The 15674-nt window shown below is 55.4% G+C and overlaps 1 protein-coding gene across 1 annotated transcript; it reads left to right on the top strand.

The window, feature by feature from the left end:
* Positions 1-1799: 1799 nt before the first annotated feature.
* Positions 1800-13827, top strand: AGTRAP (angiotensin II receptor associated protein; the record flags this gene model as incomplete). The annotated part of the gene is made up of 5 exons (XM_006766798.2): positions 1800-1919; positions 6936-6970; positions 8751-8856; positions 9698-9911; positions 11699-13827. Coding segments are annotated over 5 exons (588 nt in total), but the record flags the coding sequence as incomplete, so codon positions are not given.
* Positions 13828-15674: the final 1847 nt, after the last annotated feature.

The following is a 15674-nucleotide window of genomic DNA, read 5'->3' as shown; positions in this document are numbered from 1 at the left end:
CACTTTCCTTTGTTCCTCTGGGCTCCATCCCCACCCGGGTCAGCTGGATCTACACCACCACCACCACCACCACCACCACCACTGCCCCCACCCCCACCCCACACTTCTGGCCCCGGCTGGTCGGGATGAATATGGTGTCACTGGGTGAGCTGCTGGGACATTCCACAGGCCCAGCCTTGGGTTTCATCTGGCTCCAGTCTGTCTTCCCCTGCTTGCCTCCATCCTTGCATCTCAGCCTGGGCAGTGTTTCCCTTAGATGTGGGCAGCAGAGCTGAGTGGCTGAATGTCAAGGCCCTAGAGCCAGATCTCCTTGGGTCCCAGCCCAGTTTCATACGACTAGTGATGTGCCTTTGGTCAAGCCTCTCAACTTCTCTTAACCTCGGTCACCTCACTGAAACGCTGCGTAAGAACAGCACCTGCAGCATCGGGTTGCTGTGAGCATGTACTCTGAGTGCTTTTCACACTGTCTGACACAAAATAAGTACTTAATAAATGTCAGCTCTAACCCTAGAAATTGTTTTGCATTTTCTGCTGACAAAGTGTTCACAGTCTTGTTACAGACCTATAGGCTTGGGTTAAACACCTCTAGGATCTGGGGTGCATGGAGAACACTCGACTCAAGTGGGCACTAACCATGGGCCCCATGGGTGTTGATAATGACAATATCTGATGTGTACTGTTCATTTACTAAGAGCCAGGCACTTTACCCGGACAAACACTCTCTCCTTGACCAAACTTTAGTAGGCTGCTCTCCTTGACTATGCCTCAGCCTGGCCCCCGTGTCTGTCCTGTTCTTGCTGGGTCTCCATAGGCCCATTTTAGCAGGAATCCTGACCTTGATATTTGATCACCTCAGTATCTGTATCTGATCAAGTCGCCTTCCTTCCCTTCCCCTTCCCCTCCCTATCTCCCCTCCCCTCATCCCTTCTCCCCATCCAGGCACTTTTGATGTCTAAGCCCTTGACCTGCCTTTAGCAGGTCCTGTTAGGTCAGTTTAGCATAATCCCACTTACCCTTGACATCTCCTCTTGGTAATTTTCCACCCATTGCCTCCTCCACCCTCCACCCGCCACTCTGCTGCTTGGCTATAAAACCCCATTTGTCCTTGCTGTCTTTTTTAAAAATATTTTTTTATTGATTTCAGAGAGGAAGGGAAAGGAAGAGATAGAAACATCAATGATGAGCGTGAATCATTGATTGGTTGCCTCCTGCACACCCTCTACTGGGGATCAAGCCCCCAACCCAGGTATGCGCCCTTGACTGGAATCCAACCTAGGACCCTTCATTCCGCAGGCCGACGCTCTATCCACTAAGGGCTGTCCTTGCTGTCTTCATAATTAAGCTTGATTTCTCTCTTCTCTTGCAATATTCCTATTGCAAAAGTCTTGAATAAAGTCTTCCTTACCATTTTAACAAGTGTCAAGGTAAGTTTTCTTTAACAACATGAATTCGTTCACTTAGCTCCTGTGAGGTAGGTCCCGTAAACGTGTCCACTTTAGCATCGGGAAGTAGGAAGGAGAGAGGATGCCCTAAGAAACGAGACACCAGCTGTTGCCACATCTGCAGTTTGCACCTGGACATTCCCCCAAGCTCTCCCGGCTGCAGGTGGTCCTATCGTCCACCTACTGGGATATTAACCAGCCCGGATGTTGTGCCCTTTGTGACAAATCCTGGGGCTCTCCAGCCGTCTGGGGGAACTGCCGGAGCAGTGAGTGGCAGTAGCTCTGGGCTGGAGGACGCGCTGGCAGCCGACGCCATCTCCTAGCAACCGGACGGCGGTCACGTGACTCGGCTCACGTGGCCGGGAGTTGAGCAGGGGTTGGAGCCCGGGTAGCGGGCTGGGCGGGACTGGCAAGTTTCCCTCCGGAGTTCGTAGGTCTGGAGCCTCCAAGGCGGTCGTGCCGGTGCCTTCGGCCGAGGTCGGGATGGATCCGTTTGCTTTGTAAAAGTAGGAGTTTAGAGGTGAGAGGGCCAAGGGTTTGGGGAGAAGGAGAATGTGCAGACGCCAGGTGAGAAGGAGGCGGGCAGACCAACCTTGGCAGGGATTGGGGTTCAGGAAAAGGCCACCAGGTTAGGCCCCCCGAGGCGGAACTGGAGGCGGTGCGGGAGGGAAAGGGCCTCCCCCTCCAGCTGGAGGCGCCCAGCCCCCGAGGATCGCTTCGGCCCGCACGCCCAGAATTCCGCTGGAGGAGGAGGAAGGCGCGGGGGAGGGAATCGCTGAGCCCTGGGGCGGGGGTGGGGGTTGAAGGGGGACACCCCCTCCACGGAGAGAGGGGCTGGACCTTTTCCCTGGCCTCCCAGTGCCGCCTGATTGCCTCGTTTTCCCAACTATGTCAACCCTGCGACCTTATTTCCTAAGAAACACGAACTCCGCTAGAAGTTGCTTAAAAGCAGAAAACCCCCAACTTTGTACACTTAGCAAAACCCTGCTGGGTTCCTGGGGTGTCCTCATTTCCTGAGCCTCCTCCTCAGCTCCCCGCCCACCCCTCCTGGGTCGTATTTGCGACAGAGGGCCGGCCCATAGCTTTCATCCGGAGGCTGTGAACCTGCGACCAAAGTTGCCGTCTTGAGCCTCAGTGCTGTCTCCTTCGAGACTTTATTCAGGAATCTTCGCAAATGACACTGCCTTTAGCAGCCAGTGGTGTGCGGTACTCAAGGAGGAACCGAACCCAGGTGATAAGTGACGACAAAACAACCCACGGTCCATATTTGGGCTCTGAGAGGAGGCCTGGGCGATTTCGCAGTCACACTCTGGGGCAAACCTCCCCGAAGCTTCCGGGCAGCAGCTGCCTGCAGAGGTGGCTGGAGCGCGGGAGCGGGCGTGGAGTCACGTGTTAGCTGGGAAGAAATCTATGTAAGGGCAGCTGAGGTTGGTTGGCATCCAGACTCATTCTGTGGCAGACAGTGTGGGGTTCATGCCAATCGTTCCGTGAGGTGGTGAGATCCCCGAGGGAAAATCAGGTGACGGGGCAGAGGTGCAGGCATCGGAAGGGGCATCTGTGGTATGCCAGGTTATTTAATCCCAGCAGCCTCCCCAGAAAGCTGATCCTGTCATCTTTTTATGGATGAACAGACTTCGGCTCAGATCAGGCAAACAACTTGCCGAGGTCCCACAGGGATTAGGTGGCAGAGTCAGGACCCGACCCCACGGGGTCAGACTTCAAAGCTGCCCTTCCCTGGCCCCCAGTAAGTAAGTGACGGCTTAGGTACATCAGGGGCTGTGTTTTTTTGAGCAACTTTATGGGCCTGACAGCCACGCACCGCCACAGGTGTGAGCTTTCGGTGCCCAGAATGAAACAGCCGGTCCCTCCCTTGACGGGGGAAATAAGACCCTCTGTCTCCCAGGGCCTTCGCTGCTCCTAGTCAGAGACAAGTAGGTGCTGGAAGGCCCCGCGGGACTGGGGTTGCCAGGTCACATCCAGGCCATCCAGCTGAATTTGAATTTCAGATCAACAGTGAGTAATTTTTTAGCGTAAGTATGTCCCGGGCAATAGTTGGGACCTACTGACAAAATATTCATGATCCGAAGTTAAAAATTAGCTAGGCGTTCTGTGCTCTCGTTGTTAAGTCTGGCCGCCCTACAGAGGGCAGCTGTCAATTCCTCGTTCACGGGCCACTTAGATGTTCTGAGATCAGGGCCCCGAGGGAGCTGGGAAATGCCCCCCGCCCGTCCCCACCCCCATGCCCCTGCACTCCCTCCCCACTTCTTCACTGGCCCATTGCCTGCTTGTGCCCCGGCAGAGTGGGCAGTGGTGCCAGATGAGAAGAAATAGTCGCCCCAGGCCCTTTGCACAAAGGAGAAGCCCTAACTTGAGCTCTGTCATGAGGCAGGTCCTGCGCTGGAGGAATGACATTGAGACAAGCTGAGAAAGGACTAGACTTGGGTTCATGAGCCGCTGTTGAAAGACGCCCTTGGGAAGGGGTAGGGATCGTGTCGAATTAGGGTTAAGAATTCAGGACAGCTGGTATCAAGGGCTGACTACCTGGTAGGCACTGTATTCAGGGTTTCATAAACCTCTCCACCTCCCTGTACCGCTAGATCCACACAGCGACCCTATGAAACAGGCATGTTGGCCCTAATATGCAGAACAGCAAGCAGCAGTTCTGAGAGGGCAGGTGACTTGCCCACGCTCACACAGCTTCTGCGTCATGGACCCACATATTTAGCTCCACACAGTTAGCCACTGCCTGGTTCTGTCTCCCCTCGAGGGCAGGCAGCCCTGACGGGTGTCCCTGAGCCCCAGCCACCCTCAGGGATCTCACTACCTCACCTAACAGATCGTGTTGGCACGGCACTGGTAGGAATATATTCCATATGTTGTTCTGTATGTTGATCTGAGGTCTGTCCACACCTGTCTGGGAAGTTCTCCACCTCCATTCCAGCCCCCACGGGCTCTAGCGGCCAACAAAGGGTCCAAGTCCAGGTCCTCATAACTCCTTGGTTTGCCCTTTGCCTTCCCTCCTCCAGGCTGAACCTCGTTTCCACCCGCCCTTCCCTTGCTCTTCCAGATCCTGACAGTGTCGCACCGGCCTTGGGGCCAAACCTGCACTCAAGGCCAGGCTTTGCTACTTACTAGTCGCGTGGCCTTGAGCAGGTTTCCTAACCTCTCCCGAGGATCCGTTTCCTCGCTGTAAAAAGAGGACAAAAATAAGCCCTATCTTCTAGGGCGCTAAGAGGAGGATCCAGGGGTCCAGGAGGGGGTGTGGCGTTCTGTTTTTATTGGCATAAAATCTCCGAACGGATAAACCAGGTCTGAGGTTTGCATCTGGGCTGTCTTGTTTGTGAGTGTTATGTTCTGGTCCAGTTCACGTCACCTCTGAAACAGGACTCATATTCTCCCCCACGTAGTCGCGAGGATGCCATGGGCCAAGTGTCCGGGGCGGTGTGGACATGTGGCTGGCACCTCCTCCTCAGGAGCGGGAGTTGCTCTTGTCAACGCTGTTGCGGATGCCTGTCCCACACGGTACCTCTGCTTATTAAGCGGGTACCTCCAGGGACCGTCCTGATGCCTGGCTCAGCAGTGGAGGCACCCCCACAGGACATGTGGGTGATGGGCCTTGTCTCCATTTCACAGCCACCAAGGGCCCTGGGCCCTGGACCAGAACCCTGGTCTCTTATTCCTAACCCAGCATCCTATGCGCCCTGCTACCTGGGTTCTTTGACCCTCTCTTGCCCGGTCTTCTGACACATCTGGAAACGGGCTGGGCGGCCGCCCTCGGCCGAGCACTGTGTGAAGAGTCTCCCAGTATGAAGGAGAGTTCGGGTCTTCCCTTCCTCTTGCCCAGCCAGGAGCTGTCTGGCTGCCCAGACACACCCCCGGGTCCCGGCGCCTCCCCTACCCCCCCACCCCATTCTCCATGGCCGCACCTAAGCATCCCGGGTGGCCCCTTGTTATGGGAAACCTCCCCCGGAGCCTGCGGACAGCTCTTTGGCGCTGAGATGAGTCACTGTTCTCCAGGGGAACCGTGGGGAAGGGCAGGGCCGGTCTGGCCGAGTTTCTTATGGAGCTTCCTGGACAGGGGCCTGGTGGGTGTGCCCGCCCATTACAAAGCTGGGGAAACTGAGGAAGGGGAGGCTTGCTCTTCGGTGGGTTTCTTTTCCCAGGGGCTTAAGAGAAGTGATCAGGTTGTGCAAAGTTTCTTAAATATTTATGAGACAAGAGCGATGTCACACGGATGGGCCGGATGTCTTTTGAGAATCTGCCATGTTTCCAGGGTATGCCCTTTGCTTCCCAGGAGAGATGGCCTCGCTTTACACCTCAGCCAGGCTCTCACTCCGTCTTCCAGGCCCCTCCGACGCTAGGAAAAGCCTTTAAGTCACAGGGTGACTTCGCCACACGCTTCCCTGCGGATCAGCGGCCCCCCTGGTCTCAGCCTTTCCTCTCACCAGAAAGCCGGGCTCTGCAGGGCCCTTTGGTGCAGACCTGGGTGCGCACAGCGGGGGTGTCGGAGCCAGAGCACTGGGGAAGGAACGGGTTCTGAGACAGAAACCCACGGTGGGAAGGGTCAGGTGTTGATTCTCGGGGCCGAGGTGGTGCTGTGACTCCCCTGTGCCTCCCTCCTCCGCGCCTCCTCTTCGTCCGGAAGGCAGATGCCAGGACCGCTGTGGCTGGGCACAGTGTGGCCTTGGGCAGATCTCTCTCCTCTGTGGGCAGGGATTCCTGCAGAACAGAGGGGACAGTGGCTGGCTGTTAGGATAGAGATCAGAATCCGCCCCCACCCCCAGGGCCAGCCCTGCCCAACCCCCACCTGACGTCCCTCCCTAACTCTCCTCTTATCTTCTACTCCAGGCACAGTGGCTTCTTCTCAGTTTCCTTTCGATGACCAGCAGTGGAGGCCAGCCCCAGTCAAGGGGGCTGTTCCTTTAAGGACACATGGGGCAATAGAAAAGGGTGGAATATGACAAAAGAGCCAGAGGGTTTTTCCCCCTGAGCGTAAAGCATACCAAGGAGCCCGCCGTGGCTTCCTCACGTGGAATGGAATCCACACTCCAAGGCCCTCAAGGCCCCTGCCCCCCCGCCCCCAGCTGCACCCCCACTCCTGCCCCACACGGCACCCCAGCTCCGGAGTCCCAAGAAATCAGCCTCTTTGAGCGCCTCGCCACCACCCTGGCCATTCCCGTCAAGGTCTCCTCCATTCCAGGGCAGATTCCCGCTTCCCCAAAGGAGCCTCCAGCCTTTGGAAGCAGGAAGAGAGGGACGGGGTCAGCTGCCCCGAGGGAATGGGGCGGAGTGAGGGGGCAGTGTCCCCCGCCTGGCCTGGCCTGGCCTTCCTCCTCCTCCACCAGTTCACTCGCCATGGCAGACATCTGTGTAGGCCTCTTCGGTGCCAGGCAGTGGCCTCCTGGGTTTTCTGGCTCCACAGGCTTCCCCACCCCCTGCTCCCCATGGTGGTCACATTTACAGATCTCCCCCCTCCCCCTTTTTGTGCCACAGCTGATCATCCTGGTTCACTGGCTGCTGACGACCTGGTAAGTGACTCTGCAGGTGTGTCCGCCTCTGTGTCCGCCTGTCTCCTGGGATATGGGCCCACATGTCTCCTGTGTCCCCAGCCAGTTCCAGGACTAAATAGCACCTTTGTCAAGAAGATTGTCAGCAAGCTGCCCATGTCCCAGGGATGGGGGAGGGGCAGGCAGTCCCTGGAGGCCTTGGCCATCGCGGCCTCCTAGGACAGTGGTTCTCAACCTTCTGGCCCTTTAAATACAGGTCCTCATGTTGTGACCCAACCATAAAATTATTTTCGTTGCTACTTCATAACTGTCATGTTGCTACTGTTATGAATTGTAACGTAAATATCTGATATGCAGGATGGTCTTAGGTGACCCCTGTGAAAGGGTCGTTCGACCGCCAAAGGGGTCGCGCGACCCACAGGTTGATAACTGCTGTCCTAGGAGCTCCAAGCCCTCATCCAGGGTAGCAAGGTCAAATACAGATTTCTCAGCCACACTCCTCTAGCTTCGGGGCTGGGGAGCCTGGCCTTCATTCGGCCCCAGCACGTGCTCTCTTAAAACCCCAGGATGAGAGAGATGACCGACTCCAGGACTGTGGAGCCTCATTGTATTCTACGCTGAACTGCTTGGATGAGTTTCCTGGCTGGTGCACTTTAAGGATTGTTGTTTAGTGGATGAAGCGCCTCACTGTGCGCTGGGGCAGTCGAGGTCCAGGGAAAATGGCAAATAAGAGCATGGCCCCTGGCTCGGCTGGTGTGGCTCAGTGGTTGAGCGTCGACCTAAGGACCAGGAGGTCACGGTTTGATTCCCGGTCAGGGCACACGCCCAGGCTCCATCCCCAGGAGGGGGTGTGCAGGAGGCAACCGATCAATGGTTCTCTCTCATCACTGATGTTTCTATCTCTTTCTCCTCCCTTCCTCTCTGAAATCAATAAAAAAAAATTTAAGAAAGAGCATGGCCTCTTGAGCCAGATTGCCTGGGTTCAAATCCCAGCGCCGCCACTTAGCAGCTGTGGGATCTCGGGCAGGTTACCTGACCTCTCTGAGCCTCAGCTTCCTCACCTGTAAAATGAGGATAATGATAGTGCCTCCTTCCCTGAGTTGTTAACACAAATGCACATAAACGAGTTCATTTAAAGCATTTAGAAATGTGCCAGATACTAGTCAGGGCTCTATGGTAATTAGTATTTTCATTGGGTTGACAATTAGTAAACATTAGTTAGTAGCAACACCCTAAGAAATAAAATAGGGTGGGCATTGCATTAGACGGTCACGAGGTGGCACTTAAAACTGGGCGGTCAGGGAAGGAGTCTTGGTGAACATTTGAGCTGAGTCTGAAATGACAAAAAGGGGCCAGGTGTTCAGGGTAGAGGTAGGCACAGGTGTCACCAGTGTCTCCCACTGGGCCCCTTAGGCCATGAGAGAGTCTCTTATTTCAAGTGGGGCAGAAAACTGGTAGGACTTGGAGCGGAGGAGATCTCACCAGATGAACTTTACTGGTTGCTATTTAGAGAATGGCCCGGAGGGGGCAGGAGTGGAAGGAAGCAGACCTGTGGGAGGCGGGCTGGTACGTCCTGGCAGGAGAGATGGTGGTTTGGGCCCGAAGGCATCCATGTGAAACGCATGGCTGCTGGGATTTGTTGATGTTCCTGGCTCACAGCTGGGCACAGACGCCTGGCCTACTGTGGCCTCTTCTCAGGCTCCCTGAGACCCTGGCGCTCCAGGGAGGTAGCCTGTGGGGGGCGGGGGAGCACCTGTGGGGCAGTCACCGGCTAACCTGACTCAGATCCATCTTCCCACAGGGGCTGCCTCATGTTCGGGGGCCCCTATGCCTGGGCCAACTTCACCGCCCTGGCCTTGGGCGTTTGGGCCGTGGCTCAGAAGGATTCCATCGACGCTATAAGCATGGTGAGCTGGGGACGCAGCACTGGGCCTGGCTGCAGGCTGCTCTGCGGCCCCTGCTCTGTCTTCCCTGCACCTGTTCCAATCTTCTGCCTGTTCCTCTTTCCCGTTTTCTAAAGCCGGGCTGCAGCCTGCGTGTGTTTGCTAGCCTGGCCCGGGCCTGTTTCTCTGCCTGCCTGGCTCAGAGAGCCCAGAGTGAGCCCATGGTCTTCCCGCAGGAAGGCATGGGGCGGGGTCCGACCAATGGCCCAGGCTGGCCACGCCCCGAGGGCAGTGGGACACGTACTCAAGACCCTCCCCCGAAACCCCCACCCCGCCAGGACCCTCTTTTAGGAGGAGACCAGCAAAGAGGGAGCTCTACTACTTTGTGAGATCAAAGTGGATACAGCCCAGTTAAGCTCTCCCTGAAGGGTGGTGGCTGGGGCCTCTCAGGGTGACAGAGAAGGGATTTCCTTGGTGGTGGAGACAGAGTGGGTGAACTCAGGTACCTTCCATCTCAGAGGTTCTGGAACCAAGTCTTGTACCCTGTCTTGGCCTCAAGGGTGACAGGAGATGGGCGGGGGCTTGGGTGGGGCTGGCAGGCTGGGGCTGGGCCTCAGATATGCGCCCCCCGCCCCCCCACCCCAGTCCCTACTCCACTCTGCAGTCCCGTCGGGCGGGCGTCTCATCCACAGGGTCCTGCCTGCTTGCTGGGCCTGTTTTCCAGCAACCCCTGAGGTCACAGTAGGGCTGAAAGGCAGCTTCTGGCCTGGTTACGTGACGGGGGGCAGGACGCGGAGGCAGTGAACTCTGATGAACTCCGATGCCACGTGGTCACACCTGGGCTCTGTGCTGGCCTGTCTTACAGTTTCTGGGTGGCTTGGTGGTCACCATCCTCCTGGACATCATCCACATCAGCATCTTCTACCCGCGGGCCGGCCTCTTGGACGTAGGGCGCTTCGGCGCCGGCATGGCCATCCTCAGCCTGCTCCTCAAGCCCTTCTCCTGCTTCATGCTCTACAACATGTACCTGCAGCGCGGGGGCGAGGCCCCGTTCGGCTCCAGGGGGGACCACTATCCAGGTGAGCATGCTCCCAGCTCCCCACCTCTCCTCTGTCTCCCCCGCAGCCCCTGACCCACAGCCCCTGCCCCTAAGCTGTGCCAGCTCCTGGTCTCTGCTGAAGAGTACTGAAGCCAGCCCCGATGGACCTAATATGGAACGTGTCCTAGTCCCCATCTCAGGTGTTGGCTCTGTGCACACAGCTGTTCCAGCCTGTTGTGACCTTGCCCTGCCATCAGGCTAGAGGCAGAGTGGAAGCAGCAGCCAGGACTCCCTCTGAGCCCAAACACCGGATGCAGCTGGGGGAGTGATCATCCGGTTCCATGGGCAGCTCTGGGCAGTCTGCAGCCTGAGACTCAAGGCACCTGCAGGGCCACCCTCTCTTCTCCGCTCCCACCAACCCCATCCCTAGAGCCCCCTTCTCCTGCCTCCTGGGATCTGGGTGGCCAAAGGAGAGATGGTGCCGGCATGAGCCAGGGAGCCTCAGCCGAAGGCAGCGCTCACCTGCAGGGCTTACCCTGCCTACTGGCCCTCTCCCTTAGCCCCGCACTGCCCTGCTGCACGGCTTCATCTGGTTGTACCCCTCCACGTGGTGGCCGAGCCATTTCCGTGCTCTTTCCCACACATGTTCTCCGTTCCTCTCTCTCAGAAGTGGGGAGAGATGGGTGAGGTTTCCAACCGTTCACTCCTGAGATAGGCCGAGAGTGACCGGTGACCTGCCTGGTGGAGCAGTGGGGCCAAGGGCAGGCAGGAGTGGCCTGTGGCCTGCCCTGGGGTGAGGGGAGCCAGTAACATTCCTCCCACTGGACAGATGGGGAAACTGAGGCCCTTGTTCAGGATCATCAGACAGATGAGCAGCATGGAGATGGGAGTGTGGAGGGTGGGCACTGAGAGCCCTGCCGCCTGCCTCGCACCCCCGGCCCCAGCCTCTGCAACGGCCAGGCTCTGAGCTTCTGGATAGAGAGAGCAGCGACTTGCAACCCGTGTGCCGCGAGAATTTTTAAAATACGCTATTTAGTCAGGAGCACTGACCTCTCTTCCCTTCGATCAGTGATGGCGAACCTTTTGAGCTCGGCGTGTCAGCATTTTGAAAAACCCTAACTCAACTCTGGTGCCGTGTCACATATAGAAATTTTTTGATATTTGCAGCCATAGTAAAACAGAGACTTACATTTTTGATCTTTATTTTATATATTTAAATGCCATTTAAGAAAGAAAAATCAACCACAAAAATGAGTTTGTGTGTCACCTCTGACACGCCTGTCATAGGTTCGCCATCACTGCCTTAGATTGTCAGGGAAAGAAATTATAGCAACCAACACAATAGCCATCTAGTGTGAATGAATCAAAGTTATACTTTTTCTTTGTCAGATTGGAAAAAAATACATGTTTTGGTGTGGCACAGAATTTTAGTGTGTGTGTGTGTGTGTGTGTGTGTGTGCATGCGCCATATAAGCAGGGTGGGAAATCGTTGGGATAGAGGAACACAGCGCTCCCATCTGCATCCTTGTCCTCAGCTTTGAGCTATGTGATCTCAGGCAAGTCAGTTCATCTTGTTGACCCTCAGTTTCCTCATCTGTAAAGTGGGGACAGAAAAATGCCTGCTTCATAGGGATATAGGAGGATTGAATGAACATTATGGTGAAAGGCTTGGTATCTGGGGCTGTGGCCACGGTCGCTGCCCTGGGTGCCAGGATGCCGGCTCTGGTCTGCCTGGTGAGGGTGGAGTGGGTCTTGGTTTGGACTCAGTGGAATGTCCTGAGCCTCACCCCTCATTTTTGCTTTCTCTCCATCTCCCCGCCCTCCTAGGTTTTGGAAGCACATCTCAGCGCAGTGCCTACCAGACGATTGACTCACCAGAGGCCCCCACAGACTTTTATGCAGGCGCGGAGAACAAGGGTCACACCTCCCAAGGGTACTGAAGCCAGCCCTGCTGCCCTGGCCGCAGCTCTGGGGCCAGAATCACAGACTGTAGGGGAGGTTGGTCAGCAGGGCCTTCCTTGTGCCCTGGACACCGATCTACGGCTGCCCCTGACCCCCCCTCTCTTGGACTTAATGTGGACCGTGTCCTATGCCCCATCTCAGGTGTTGCCGGAATGGCTCTGTGCACACAGCTGTCCCAGGCTCCCCGAGACTCCCCACCCACTTCCAAGTACCTCACTGGTCCCAGGCTGGGAACTGTGGTCACTTTCCTCACCTCCACCCCTAGCTGCTCCGCGCCGGCCCCAGGCCAAGTCACTCCTGAGCCGGGCAGAGTCCAGCCTCTAAGGGCCAGTGACACCCCCGCCCTGGGCCTCCCCGCAGTTGTCGAGCCCCGCCACCCCGCACCCCCGGCAGAAGGAGGTCTGTGGTATAGGACGAGGTGCTGTGCTTCTCACCACCTGATCACTTACTCCTGGGAACCCGGGGCTGGAGGCAGGCGGTGTCGACTAAACTTGAGACCCACCTCAGCCCTCAGCTTCCCTTCTCAGAGGCATGGCATTAAAGTTTGGGGAATTCTGTAGCTGGATGTGCGTGGAGCCATGTTTAATACCCCAGCAGGGCTGGCGCCTGGAGCTGCCATTCCCAGGAAGGTTTCTGCTGCAAACCCACAGGGTACCTGGACTGAGCAGCCTGTTCTGCTGCGACAGGAGAAGGCAGGGGCTCATGACCGGGGGCCTGTGTTCAGTGTGGCAGATGGATGTCTGCGTCTCTGAATCAGCGGACTCAGGTGATGGTTTGAGTCTTGCTCTGCCATCGCTTGGCTGTGTGCCCGTGGGCCACTTAGCCTCTCTGGCCTCAGCGTCTCTGGATGGGGACTGACGCCTGCCAGAGGGCGATGATGCAAATGGAATGTGAAGCGCCCGGCCCCGGAGGGGCTCCTGAGATAGCAGCTAAGTTGTTGGTGGGGTTGCTCCTCCAGCCTGGGATGGTGTTGGGTCAGGAGGCGACAGGTGACCGCTTCCTGGCTGACCCTGGGTCTTGGCCTCGGAGCTGACCGGAACTGATACTGTCCAGAAGCTCTGAGGGCCCTTTGGCCAGGGCTCCGCCCCACTGACTGGGATGGACATTGACTACTGGGCCCCGGGTGTCTGGCCCATCCTGGCTTGTCCCCAGTACAAAGAGGTCAAGGCCTGGTGCCCAGCCCCCACACTTAATGTCCTCATACTGGAACTTAGTTCACTCACTGCTGTCATTTCAGCACCTGGGACAGTGCCCGCACCCAGTAAGTGCTTTATGATAGGGATAGGATGAATGGATGAAGAAAAACTGCAGGACGCCAAACACAAACATCGAGATCCCCAAGGCAGTCAGGTAGAAAAGATATCATCCAAGGAATGACAACTACACCGGCAACCGATGACCTGCCAGCAGCCACAATACACGTCGAAGACAGGAGTGTTATCATCAAAGTGGTGATAAAAATAACTCCGCCTGAAGTTTGTAATAGTGAGTGAGCGTTCAGGGATAAGGGTGAAATAAAGACATTTAGAGAAATGACAGTGAGTTTATCACCAACAGACCTTCAAGACAGAAACGTATGAAGAATCTTCGTGGAAGGACATTTTTCCATAAGGAAGATCTGAGAAGCAAGAAGGAAACAGTAAATGTGGTTTAGTGTTCACAATAATAACAATATAGTTCAGGGGGAGTTGACCAGAAACAGTGTTATAAAGTCTTCGGTTTTTGGTTTACTTGTTCATTTTTTGTTGTTTTTTTGTCTGGAAGGAGGGTAAATACTGGATTAACTTTAGACTTTGTCAAATTAAATACACAAAATGTGTTGGATAACCACTGAAAGAATAGAAATAGGATGTGTAAGTTGCAAGACATTTGTAAGGGGAGGGGGAAACAAGAAAAAAAGACAAGAAAGAAAAACATGAAGTTTGATCATTAACAGGCACAAAAATGAGATGGTTTGTATATGTCATAATCATATAATTGTAAATGTTTTTTTTTTAAATCCAGCCATATTGTGTTATAAGAGACCCACCGAAAATATATGGACACAGCAAGGCCGAAAGTAAAAGGATGCAAACATTAAACCAGGCAAATAACCCCAATAGAGCTGGTGTAGCTGAATTCGTATCAGAACAATTAGACTTTAAGGCAAAAGTTTTCCTGGAGACAAAGGGAGAACAAGACCTGAATACCAAAAGGCTCAAGCCAGTGGTTTACGAGGAGTTATTAGATGCACAGACTTATGAAGGAAGTACACACACACACACACACACGCCCCTTCAAGATCTGCTTTAGAGTCTGAAAGGCTGGCTGTCCGGCGTTTGTTAAACATCTGACTCAGGTCAAGCCAAAGGGTAGCTGAGTGGGTGTCGACACTCCCCTTTTACAGATAAGGGTCCTGAGGTTCAGAGATGTGAGGGACTTACCTGCGATCACACAGCAGCAGCACCCATCCTGACCGGGTCTTCGGGCTCCTGACCCAGTGCTCCTTCCTCGGCCAGCGCGTGTTTAGAAAGGAGAAACAGCACCATCTAGACCAGTGGTTCTCAACCTTCCTCACGCCGCGACCCTTTCATACAGTTCCTCATGTGGTGGTGACCCCCAACATTAAACTATTTTCGTTGCTCCTTCATAACTGTAATGTTGCTACTGTTATGAATCGTAAGGTAAATATCTGATATGCAGGATGTATTTTCATTGTTACAAATTGAACATAAAGCATAGTGAGTAATCACAAAACAATACGTAATTATATACGTTTTCCGATGGTCTTAGGCGACCCCTGTGAAAGGGTCGTTTGACCCCCAAAGGGGTCGCGAGCCACAGGTTGAGAACCCTGCTCTAGACGGAGGAAGGAAAGGACAGGGCCGGGTGGCGTGGGGAACCGCAGGGACAAGGGCTTGACCTGTGGAGGGCCTGGCGGGAGGAGTGGGTAGGGCAGGTTCCAGCCAGTTTCGGAGGGACCCGAGGGCCAGCAGCCTTACAGGTCTTGCGCATTAGAAGTTTGCACGAGGTCAAGGCAGCCTCGGGCGCTGGGCGCATGCTCTCTGCTCTCTGACGTTGCCCCGCCCCTACCGGGTTGGATCGTTAGCCGTCCTGGGCCGGCCGGGGTCCCCTCTAGGTTCAAACCCAACTGGGCGAGAGGGCCCGAGGAAGACAGATATGTATGTCATAATCATATAATTGTAAATTATATGCACTGGAGGGCAAGTTCGGGGCAGGAAAACTGACGAGGTTCTTCTGGTGGGAAGAGGAGGGGTTGGGGGCGGGGGGCGGGGAGCGATAGAAAGGGTTATGTGGACTGAGCTGTCCACCTGCTGTCCTTAACTGGACAGGGATGGGGTGGAGTGGTAAGGGCGTTAGGAGCAGATCGGGAGCCCAGGCGTGGGGTGAGTTGGTGGGGAGAGGGGTAAAAAGGGATATATGGACTGAGCTGTCTCAAGTATCCTTTGGAAAGAGGTGGGGAGCGGGGTTGTCCTGGTGAGGAAGCCCGGCCCAGGTGGCCCCCCTTCAGCCACTGGCCTTGGCGGGACAGGTAGCCCCTTTAAGCTCCAGCTTCCTCTTCTGTAAAGAGAAGGACCTAAGTCCTTGGGTTGCGTTGCAGAGTAAGTGATATGAGCCCCTACTGTGTGCCAGGGACTATTCCACATGCTGTGGATACAGCATGGAAAAAGAGACAGTGGCTCATAGTCCACTGGAGGGAGAAAAGCAAACGCTAATTTCTTCAATCTGTTGGGTGGTGCTAAATCATGGGGTAGAGAGAGGAGGGGACGAGGAGGTGCTGTGGTTGGAGGGACAGTGGTCAGGGAAGAGGAGCTCACTGTGATATTTGAGGCAGAACGTG

This window comes from Myotis davidii, unplaced genomic scaffold (genome assembly GCF_000327345.1).
Source record: "Myotis davidii unplaced genomic scaffold, ASM32734v1 scaffold299, whole genome shotgun sequence".
NCBI lineage: Eukaryota > Metazoa > Chordata > Mammalia > Chiroptera > Vespertilionidae > Myotis > Myotis davidii.
Note: the sequence above shows the minus strand (reverse complement) of the source record. Positions and strands in the feature narration are given on the sequence as shown.